The following is a 12,500-nucleotide window of genomic DNA, read 5'->3' as shown; positions in this document are numbered from 1 at the left end:
AGGGTATCTCAAAAAGTTGCGGACGGGTCTCAACCAAACTTGGTGGACATATTGGGTGTGCGGCAAGGCCGAATCGATTTGATTTTGGTGAAGATCCAAATCCAGATCCGCATCTGATAAAAAAAAAATATTTTAAGAGATTCTTCATCAATGAGAGAAAGGGCTAAACTAATATTTGCCACGATATCTCAAAAAGTTGTGAATGGATTTGGATGAAACTTGGTGGACATGTTGGGTATGTGGTGAGGACAAAGTGGTTCGATGTTGGTGAAGATCCAAATCTGGATCTGGATTCGAGAATTATTTAGTTTTTAAAGTGAATCTTCACCATTGAGAGATGGGACCAAATATGATGTCGTACTGTTTAGCATGACATTTCAAAAATGTAATGGGCCCGATATGTTCTCGTGGATCAGGCATTGTGTGCCGGAGGTATGCGCTCTTCCGAGTGCAATTGTTTTTTTTTACTGTCATGCTTCTCAATGGGAGATGTTTTCGCAATATTTTTGCCAAAGATTGAGCTGTTAAATAAAAGGGACGTGACGAGTCTGATTGCCGTTTCAGAGTATAATCCAGAAGTTTGCTCAATCATCCAATTTGGATATGAGTAAAACTGAGCTTCAAGGTGGCATCAAATTCTTAAGCAAAGTGGGTGCAAGTTCCAAATAAATAAATAAATAAATAAATAAATAAATTGCTCCATGTCTGTGTGTGGAAAAGGCATGCCCAAATATTCTGGTTGTAAAATATCATGGGTGGCTGTATAAGTTTGATCGTCCCTTGAAGAGACATCAGGTGGCTGCAGCCGCTAAATGTGACCAGCTATTAAACTGTTGCCCATGATGAGGCAAGAATCATGGAGGAATGCAGTGTTAATGTGGCGGCAATCTCAATGGAACCTGAAAATTCCCGAGGCAGGGTTTTCAACATCAGTTGCATGGATGTGCCCAAAGCCGCTCACGATCGACATCAACTAGAAATCAAAGCACAAGGGATCATTGCCATACAATTAATATTGCGCCCAGCCCTCAACGTGATTATCTGGTCTCGATTATCCGGGAGGGTCAAGCACAACACATGCTTCAGCCAAAACTTGTCATGTAATGAAGAGCAATCGTAAAGACAAAGGCAAAGGTTGAAACAGCAAGTGAGAGGCAGGTCAAGGGAAAATGAAGATAATCTCAACTTAAGTGAAGATTAATTGGCCCAACATTTCTCGAGCACACCTCTTCCAAAATTCCCGTCTTAGCTTTGTCATGGAATCTTCAACAAATTATTAAGGGATATCATTGGAAATGCATTTGGTATTTTTGGAAGTTCCCAGTATTGATAGCAGTGTTTTTATCCTCGCCGAAGGAGAGGGAGGGTATTGCGTTTGAGTCCGTTTGTTTGTCTGTCTGTTTGTCTGTCTGTTTGTTTGTCCGCATAGAACTTTCGCAACCGCTTCTCGGATTGAGAAGAAATTTTCCCCATCGGTGCGGCGACTCATGTCGAATGTTTTAATGATAATAAGGACGTCATAGGTCACGTGGTTTGGCAGCCATATTGGAGGAAACGGAAAAAAAAAACTTTGGAACACCACACCAAGAAAAATCTCTGCACCAAAGTGTCCGATGTAGCTCTGAAACCGTACCAAGGAAAAAACTTGAAACATGGCAAATAGCAAGTACTCATCCTGGCGAATGTGTGATTTTTGTGATATCATAGGTGCTTTCATTATGACATCATAATTGCATATGTAGAAGGCTACATCAGATCAGCATGAAAATTTTTGAGGGCCATCTATGGATCATCGGTCACGTCATTTGACAGCCATTTTTTTTTTTAAACCTTCAAAAATCTTCCCTGAAGTGGCTGAACAGATTGAGGTGAAACTTTCCAAGTATCTATGAGGAACAAAAGGTTCACACATACGATGCCGTAGGTCACATGGTTTGGCAGCCATATTGGATTTACCCGAAACATTTTAAAATCTTCTCCAGAATGACTGGACAGATTGAGGGGGAACTTCACACAAATGTTCCCCAAGGCATACCAGTGCAAGTCTGTTCAGGAATAATCGATGTCATATGGTTTGGCAGCCATATTGGATTTAAGAATAATATTAAATAATGTTTTCTCTGGAACCGCTAAATAAATCAATGTGAAACTTCACAATTATGATCTAGTCGTGATGGAGAATAGATGTTTTAAATTTCAACTTGATTGGACACTTGGCCTGGCAGCCAGAATTATTTAATTTTTTGATCTGGGTTCTTTTTTTTTTTTTGAACAAGGTTCACTTGGCTGTGTCTGGATGGGTTTGAGGGTAGAGAATCAGCAGCTGAAATGCGAATCCCATCCAGGTTCCTCCTGACAACTTCATCTTTACTTTTTTCTTGTTTGGGTTCCTTATGATGAATCCAATGCAGGACTTTACCTGTTTGTTCTTCCATTTGATTTGAATTGAGTATATTTTAATCGCATTATAAATTTAATTTAATAATGAAAAAACGTCATGGGTCAGAGTGAGGTGTCCGATCAAAGGTGGGTTGCATCAAAGCAGGACGTCATGGTACCCGGTCACCACTGCCAGTTTGAGATATGTCTCTTATTAATTACGTAACACACCAACTTACATAAACGCCACACAAAATACACCACAAAAAAACAAGTCCTGGTGAGGGTCTGCAATCTCTGATGGCTCTTTTTGTTGTTGTCTTTTACAATGGGGCCATGACAGTAAAGGTAGTATCAATCAAAGCAGTTGTCTCCAGCGTGAAAAAGTACAACCCCATATTTAGAGAAAATTCATGACAAGGATGGGAAAATGTGTGTCAAGGCTTCCAAATGTGGGAATGGAAGAGTTGTAGCCTGAGAGGTATAAAACAATCAAACACAGACCAACCGCACGGATACTCAAAGGAACACTTGGAGAACGTTCCAAGAATACAATGAAACAGTGGAGGTTTTTCCGATCTGCTGAATGGAGATTGGTACCAAGGATCATCTCTCAATTGCATTTCGTACCGCCTACTTGCATCGTTTTCTCCTTATTGACCCTAAACATTTTGCTGAACAAATTTTACAACTATCCTTATAAAATTTCCAACAAAATGCATGGTGCAACCACTTTCTAATGTATACACATGCAGCTCTGACTGGAGATAAGGTCATCGTGATGAGGCACACCGCGGCACGTGCCAGAAACAACTGCACGATCGATTAGTAGGCAGTGCAAGTTGTGATGATGGAGGTGACCGGATCACTTTAAAAGGAGCTGGCTGCTCTGGCCAGCAGTAATTGCAAAGGAAAGCACAATAAGATGTACAACGGCCAGCAGAATTGAGAGGGGGGTACGAACAAGAGAATGATGTCATAATTTAAGGGAAGACAAATCAGCTACTGCCAGATAGGAGTTGCAGAACGGCTCGTGCCAAGTAATTAGTTTAATAATGCCTCCGAGACTTTCAGCAGTGGAGGTATGATAAAAAAATAAATAAAAGACAAGATAAAAACAGGGGTATTCACAGACGTGTGTGTGTGTGTGTGTGTATGTGTGTGTGTGTGTGAGAGGAGAAACAAAAGAAGAGTGGAGATAATTAGGAAAAGCAATAAGGAAGCAGTGGTAAAGCAGGAATCAGGGGCCAACAGAAATCGGCAGGAGGAGACGGCTCAAGGAGCGAAGCAGAACACGGAGGCTTCGAGATGTCAGAGACAAACAGGGACTCGTGTACCTAATGAGAATAGTGGGGCTTATATGGAGATCGCAGCAGAACACATGGGCTTACAGGAGTCTGAGAAACACTGGACCTTCCAGAAACCTGACAAAAATCAGGGGCTAAGAGACCACCAAAGGAGACGTCGGCTCGCAGAACCCGGCGGAAAATAATTTGACATGATTGTCACGAAGATGTTTTCCATCCAGATGGAAGTAACAATGAATAAAATATCTGGCACAATATCTGTAACCGCAATCATAAACTTGGATGTTTGACAAGTCTTTGATGAACAAGGGGTGAGAGTAAACACGACAAAAAGAAAAAAAAAAGCACGGCTCCACCGAGATTTGAACTCGGATCGCTGGATTCAAATTCCAAAGTGCTAACCATAACACCATGGAACTTACATACAAATAGCACTTCATGCATTCCTTCTGTTCCAAATGTTCACATGGATCGGTGACTGACACGTCTTCATTCCCTATTTGTTACTTTAATGTGCTCCGATTGAACTCAACTACAACCGATGACGACGTGATGAAAACATCAGGACCTTTTGGGAGGCAGAGTTAAATGCCTGTGTTCTAAAAGGCATAAAGCAGCCATCAAATGAAGTTCAAGGCAAGTTGTCAAAACCAAGAGGTATGAAAGATGGAGATTGGCTCTCGATTTACGCACAAACATTTCCCATCGCGATCCCTTCACACTATAGTCAGAGCGAGGCTGACGCAGCACCACGGGGTGTCTCGGCTTTTTTGCTTTGGCTCGCCACATTGCAGCCTTCACAGGCATTATTGCGTCGATTAGGTCCCATTCCAAGGCCAGGGGTCATCGTGTTTGTGCTGCGCTTGCGAGGGATGCAGAACAGGCTGCGAGTGGGTGAACGAAGGTGAAAGCATGTTTCTAGATTTCCTTAACCCACCACAACATCCGCATAAACCTTAATATATCACCACAGTCACCTCGGGTTTTATCTGATCTTACCAAGCTCATGCCTGTTGTCTTGGATATAAGTGGGACGGCGACGGGAATGGTAACATCCTGCTCCAGATGGCGACTGCTGTCAAAACCTCGAAGGGATTCTGAGAGGGAAACAAATGGTGGAGGGAAAATGGTGATTGCATCGATTATTAGGAAAGAAGGCTTTGTGCTCGTGCCAATCTTAACATCTTCAACTTGAAACTTGGGTCAAAAAGCATCATTATTAAAGTTTTGTACATTTGCATGTCAATGACATCAGGGTAGCTCGGCTGCATCGGGATGCTAGGTGGATTGGGACATCTTCTCAAGTGGATATCTCTTTGAGATGATGTTAAGTTGCAACTCCTTCGCAATTATATCATGATGTTACAAGGGCCATTTTATTGGCTCTCAATATCATGAAGAGCAAAATGGCATTTAATGTCATTGGCCGAAGAATAGGTGCTTGAGGGAAGTCCCAGTGCATTACCAGGTCCCCCTACTCAGCAACTGAACATACATGTGCATAAGCAAGATAACGCATGTGCATACCCGCATATCGGTACAAACATGCAACATGTCCATCCATTCATCCATCCATCAGGACCATACTCTGCACAGAGCATCAGTCCTGCAAAAGTAATCTCCTGGGCTGTTGGGCACAATCCTGGACGGGTCTCCATTCCCACACAAGATATTCAAATGGCTCAATCATCCCAGCAAGCTGGTACTCATTTTGCCAACCTCACAAGGATGACAGACCGAGTCAACCCTACCGGGCATTAATTCAACAGCCAAGCAGGATTTTAACTGAGGACCACAAAGATCCCAAGACCATCACCCTAACGATGAAGCCACCACCAGGCATAACATGTCCATGTTGTGCAATTAGTGGCAATATCTTGATTTGTTTTTGTCTATAAATATAGTAAATGACACTTTGATAAGATGCAATTATTACCCTATTTCGATAAACCAGTGGGACCGTTGGTCCATTGGACCAAATTTTAATTGGTTTTCACAGCATGGCAACATACCTGCCTGTTGTACTGCTTGAGCATTCTCTTGCCTTTCACCAAGCCCAGATGTGCTTGGGCCAGGGCGGGCATTATACATTCGGTATTGTTCTTGCCAAATGATACGACGATGTTATCATTCTTTTTGTTACTTTTTTTTGAAAATAGAATGTCACGCCGTGGAAGGACCGATGAAGTTGCTCGACAAACCTTAATGTGGCATGCATTTAAAACATGGGAGTTCTTCTGGGCTCTTTGTAGTTAATTAACATCATCAACTCAGGAGATCATGATGATCATTTTGGAGTATCACACTCCACAAAAAACATGTCTCTGTCTGTCTGTCTGTCTGTCTGTCTCCCTCTCACACACACACCTCATCCATCAACAGTAGAAGAGGACCTCAAGCAAAGATCCTTTGCAATATGTTTGAAAATAAGAAGTTAAAAGGTTTCGGGCTTTCACCATGTACGAGCTCTGACATGAGATACTTACATTCTTGATACTTTTCAAAGAAAATAACTCCAAAGCAAAAAAAAAAAAAAAAAAAAAAAAAAAGTTGGCCTCAACGTTTCAAACGACATGCTCTGCCCATCGACAGGAGGAAGGAAGTACCTGGAGCGATTGAACACAGCTTTTATAACAACTCCTCACCCCCCCCATTGGCTGATTATTGTGTGGTGCTGATTGGCTGTTGAATGCATGCTCATGATTGGCCAGTACATTTTGCTCATCCGAGTCTAATGCCCTCAGTGTTTTGCAAGCTGTAGTTATAGATGTCGACTTGTTGAAAAGGGAGAGCCCCAGATATCGCTCATGGGTATCCCGTTTTCTTGAGGGACCGTGTGATGTAAATGTATCAAAGAGTACGACATCGCTCGACACATCAGGTTAAATCCAATCTTCACACCCACAAGGACAGTAGGCTTCCTAACCACCATCCAGGCGTTTACCGCATCCCGTGTGAATGCGGCAAAGTTTACAGTGGTGAAACTGGCAGGACGTTGACCACCAGATTGAAAGAACGTCAGGCACGTAATGGAAGAGGGGAAGGAGAAAAATCAGTAATTGTCAATCATGCACAGACAATAATCATCACATATTAGGGTGAGATCGCAAACCTATCACATCCATCATTCACCAGCACGAAGGGGAGAATCAGAGAAGCCATGGAGATACATTTACATCACATGGTCCATCAGGAAAACAGGATACCCATTTGTGATATCTGGGGCTCTCCCTTTTCAACAAATCAACATCTATAACGACAGCTTGCAAAACACTGAGGGCATTGGACTCTGATGAGCAAAATGTACCGGCCAATCGTTAGCATGCATTCAACAGCCAATCAGCACCCCACAATAATCAGCCAATTGGAGGGGGGGGGGTTGAGGAGTTGTTTTTGAAGTTGTGTTCATTCGTTCGGCCTACTTTCTTTTTTGCTTTGGAGTTATTTTCTTTTTAAAGGATAAATAATGTAAATCTGATTCATTTATTTTGCAGCCTGTGGCTGCTGGTTGCTTCATTGCTGGGAGTGTGGCTGTGCCACCACTGATGCAGTGCCCCCTGCAGGTTAGAGCAGGAATTTGTAACAAATATATATTTTTTTAAAATCAGAGTGCCAGCGATCTCGCTCTCCGACTCATCGCGACGGACAAAAATGGATCTTTAACGTCCACCAAGTAATGCTGGCAAATGGGATGCCCAGTTTAACGTCCATCAGAGGGATGGCAAACACAAAGATGCCTCACCCTGCCTGCGAGATACCAGGATGACAGTTTACATCTGGCTTGGGATTCAAACTGAAGATATACAACTCAGAGGCAAAAGTGCATGCATCCAGGCCATCCTACCAACCAATAAAACAGTAGAACAAGGCACATCTATAGCATGGTTCAAGGTCTAGAGACACTGCAAGTATGAAAGACCAAATTTCCTTCTCTTGTTTTGAGGTCCACTTCCATCTCAGCGGCCACATGAACAAACAGAACATTTGATTTTGGGCAGAATACCAACGGCACAAACATACTGATCATCCAGCTTCCATTGTGAAATAATGGTTTGATGTGCTATCGAACCTGATGGGACAATCGGACATTTCTGATTTGAGAACAAAGTCAGACAAACATTGACAGTTAACACAGATATATATGTGTAGACTTGCTGCAAAGAAGATTCCTTCCAGCACTGAGAACGAAGCAAGACATCACCATTAATTCAGTCGTCATCCAGCAAGATCGTGCACCACCGCATACCTCTAATGGGGCTATGGAGTTTGTGAGATGACATTTCCCAGCTGATTCACTCATTTCTCGACAACCCAAGGCCTCCCTACTCCTCGGATCTGTCTCCTCCCGAACGACTACCTACAGTGGTCCCTCAAAGCGAAAGTCAATGAAAACATCCCACACACACTGTAGAAGTTGAAAAATAACATCAGATGGGAAATTAGACGGACACCAGCTTAAGTTCTTTTCCCACAACTTCAGTGTCAGTGTGGCATCTGTTATACAGAGGCATGGTGATTGGATTGAGCACTTCATCACCGACGAATGACATCGCTCGGAATTGCTTGTTGAAGCATTTTCTTACTGTAATAAACAAAAATTTAACCAAATAAAGACCAATTACTGCATCATAGTCCCAAGAAGGAAGCCAGACATAAGAACGCACACACACACACACACAGACACAGACACACACACACACACACACACACACACACACACACACACACACACACACACACACGCACACACACACACACACACACACACACACACACACACACACACACACACCCCACACATCCTGACATATAAATATATACACACGTACATGTACATACAAACACGACATATATTGTTGTGGGCCGGGGTTCGGTGGCGATAAACGCCCACTAGGTGGAGCAGTGGAGTTGTATCCAACCGAACACCCGGAATTTAGGTTGTGACTCTCGGATAAGTCCGAAAGGCATGGGTCCCTTATTGGACCATGAATCGTCAATAATTCGACCGCGTGGGGTAGGGTCAATTGCCAAACTTCAATATACCTAATTACCCACGCGGGCAAAGCTACTGGGGAATTCACACCCTCGACGGACCTCGAGCGGAATGAGCCCTTACCGTGCCTGAACCGTGTGTAACCCGAGCGGAGGTTACCAAAGCCCATCGGTCCAAATGAACAATTTTACAGCGCAAACAGCCTCGCTATTTCTCAATACACACCGTGCCAAGACAATGAAAGAAACACAGAAATGAGCTGGAACATTTAACAAGAGGGCCATTTATTTATAATGGGGCAGGGGAGCACGCAAGAAGGCACAGTTAACCAAATAAAAGGAATGCAATTTACACACATGACACTTAAACGTTTCTACTTAAAAGACGGGCCCACACACAGACACCCCCCCCCCCACCAAAAAGAAATGGTGGCCACGGCCTTTATTGATACCCCCAGCTCGGAGGGAAGGTGAGCTGGAGGTAAGGATCGAGCTTGGACCTTTCCGCTTCATGCGGTTCTCGATGATCTGGCCTGGTGGGACTCGAACCCGCAACACGATGCCGCTCCAAGCACCATGTATGGAGGGTAGTGTCGGGTGTTAGCACGCTCCACCAGCAAAACAGGCGACGAGGCAGGCAAAGCAAGTCAGCTGGGTAGGCAGGCAAGCGATTCTCCTCTGGCTCGCAGGCAGGCGATTCATGGCGGGAAGACGAAGACTCTCTCAGCGGGTCGCCCCCACACAATTATCCCTTATTCTTGACAGGTGGGAGGGATCCGTCTCGTGTCATTCCCCTCCTCATTGGAGAGGCGTGTCGCGCGATCTTCCGGCCGTCCGAGATTGGTCGGGGGGGGGTGGGGGGTGCTCATGTCTCCACCCCTCAACCAGGAAGTCGAGCAGCAATATGTTGTGTTGACTCCCCGGATTAGCCGAGAGGCGGCAGACATGCTCGTACCCCTCCGATTGGCTGAGAGGGGCGCCATGCCCGTATTTGGACCGAAATCCAAAGAAACCCCGCCTGGCACATTGGACTCCGCCCACAGCTGTGCTTGACACGCATGCACGTGGGAAAGGCCGATGCTGAAGAAGCGAAGATGGGCGTTGTTGTTGTTGAAGTTTAAAATGTAAAAATGCTAACTATAAAATAACTCACAGCGCACGTACAATGAATCACCCATTAAACATAGGACGGGACCCTAACTAGAAACACATACTTACCGATATAGCTGATCTATATGACCTAGCTGTTGTGTGCAGTAAGCTTCCAAATTCACAACAATATAAACACACAAACACAGATGCATTATGTTCTGGTAAGTACTTACAAAATCTATTTCATTTGAAGTTATAACCTTAACTTACAAGCAATCAACTGATTTCCCAACTACCCTGATCATGAGCTGGGCCCCGTTTATCATCGAGGTTTCCATCCTTTAAGCCCAGAACCTCTCCAAACGGCGGATCCACAACCCCGGTTGTAGGTCCACATCAGTAGATTACTCAACATCAATGGACCCACAACCTCAAAGTTGTGTCCAGACAATCAGTCAATGCAGCAATGCAATATCGTCATTCAAACTTATTTAATACTTCTGTATAAAGTATGACTACATTTGAATAACCGTAATCATACACCACGGTACGTGATAATATATTAAGCGATAAACACTTTACCTTGTAGACATGTCCATTATACAGCACCTCCATCGAACCATCGACTCAAACTTGTCATTCAAATACTCAAACTGTCATTAACAACCGATTTCAACATTCTGCACTGCGTATCCTGAGAACCAACATTAAATTATTTTAATGCTTATTTATAATGTATTTCACAAATATTATTTATTTATTGTATTTTTATCAAAATACCTCCATTATTTAATATCATCGATAAATATATAAAGAAATATATGTTTAATCAATAATATTAATTAAAGAATTTACCTCAATAAAATAATTAATTCATTATTAATAGATGCAATGCATTAAGAACTTGTTAACATGAAAACCAACCAAACTAAAATAATAAGTGACGATGGAGTCGAAAGACATTCTCACAAGACCTGATCAAGCAATCAGCCAAATATCCCTTGTTTAACATGATGATAAAAACCTTCTCAGCACGTTCCACAAAATCATCCTTTACTGAAACAAATTCTAACAATTCTAAGTATCTGAGATGAAAAGACACTGTAACCCATTTTAATTGGTGCATTGCTACCTGGAAAGGTGCACAAGACTACAGGGAAACTGTAATCATAAACTTCATGATATACACTTTTACTAAAACCATTCTGTCCAACTCGAACCAACACATCCAGATACGCAGCAACTGTACAATCATTCCCACTGCTGTTTGTATTCAGACTATCTGGATCAATCTTGCGAAGCTGCCGATCGAAAACATTATCGTTAACCACACAAATATCATCTATATAACGACATGTATGAAATAATAATATTTGAGCTCATCCGAATTTTTTTTTTCCTCCTTAATCAGTTTCTGTATGAATGAAAATTCACAGAAAATAAGAAAAATGTCCGTTAGTAGGGGGGGCTGAAATTCCCATCCATGGGAATACCCTGAACCCGTTGAAACATTTTCCCACAAAAAAAAAGAGACAAACCACTTCTGTGCATTATTGGACAAAAACAAAACAAAATAAATCGATAATAAAAAGTGTAGTTTAATAAAAGTTACACATTATTTTGTTCACCCTGAATGTCGAACTAAAAGTAGATTAACATATTGTACGTGGTGACAGGATGGACGAGCCCTGAGAGATAGACACACTCGCCTCTGAGCTGTCTATTCTGGGTTTGAATGTCGAGCAAGATATTAACCATCACCCACCCTGGTGCTTCGCAGGCAGGGTGAGGCCTCGTTTGTGTGCACCATCCTTTGGAAAGACGTTATCCTGGAGGAACGGGCTCCTAGCACTGCTTGCTTAAGATCACACGGTGTCTTTTGCAAAGTGTATGTGAGTTATTGTTGTTCTCACAGTTATCCTCTCACAGAGGAGGTGACCCATCCAGGATTGCTTCAAGCCAAGAAACGTTTCTCGACTAATGGGGATATACCCCGGAGTAGTGTAAAAAGTATGGGCCTGTAATTGTCACCTCCGCCACCGAAGGTGAAGGTGGTTATGTTTTCAGCCCTTTCTGTCTGTCTGTTTGTTTGTTGTGTGCAGGGTGTCTCAAAAAGTTGCGGATGGATAGAGATAAAAAAAAACTTTTGGACAGGTTGGATGTTTGACAAGGATGAACTGATGACATTTTGGTGAAGATCCGGATTTTGATCCTACTACTGCAATTATTTTTAAAAGAGATTCTTCGCCGTTGAGAGATTGGGCCAAAAACGATATATAGCAAATATATCAAAAAGTTTTGGACGGATTTGGATGAAACTTGTTGGATATGTTGGGCGTGTGACAAGGAAGAATTGATTCAATTTTGATGAAGATCCAAATCTGGATCTGATAATTGTTTCAGTGATCGGCAAGCAACAGTGATCAGATCGACAAGCAGCGGCCTCTTCACTCTCTGCAGATCTGGATAAAATCACAAACTGGTCCAACACGTGGAACATGTCTTTCAACCCTGACAAATCTCACACTCTCACTATGTCTCTCCAAAAGGACCGTCTGGAATCCCCCCCACCCCCCATCTACTTTCTCAACAATCTTCTTGAAGAAGTTCTTTCATTCAAGCTTCTGGGTCTCAATATCTGAAATGATCTTTCCTGGGAAAGCTACATTTCCAACCTGGCCTCCAAAGCCAGTTGCCGATTGGGCATCCTCAATCGTGTAAGGTCCTTCC

At 42.9% G+C, this 12,500-nt stretch overlaps 1 protein-coding gene across 5 annotated transcripts in view; it reads right to left on the bottom strand.

Moving 5' to 3' along the window:
* LOC147033820 (disintegrin and metalloproteinase domain-containing protein 12-like) overlaps positions 1–12,500 on the bottom strand; it is an 868,480-nt gene that overhangs the window by 772,314 nt on the left and 83,666 nt on the right. For 3 of the 5 annotated variants that reach the window (XM_085871421.1, XM_085871402.1, XM_085871411.1), the window contains exon 2: positions 4,686–4,783. The exons of 1 other annotated variant lie outside the window; for it this stretch is intronic. In XM_085871421.1, coding sequence (XP_085727547.1) covers positions 4,686–4,783 — 98 coding nt within the window. Of the gene's footprint in view, positions 1–899; positions 974–4,685; positions 4,784–12,500 lie in introns of all 5 variants that reach the window. One more of the 5 variants, XM_085871429.1, reaches the window with a different exon arrangement.

Source organism: Eptatretus burgeri, chromosome 1 (genome assembly GCF_056783735.1).
Source record: "Eptatretus burgeri isolate ZD-2024b chromosome 1, Ebu_testis_v1, whole genome shotgun sequence".
Lineage (NCBI taxonomy): Eukaryota > Metazoa > Chordata > Myxini > Myxiniformes > Myxinidae > Eptatretus > Eptatretus burgeri.
This window is presented reverse-complemented; position numbering and strand designations above follow the sequence as displayed.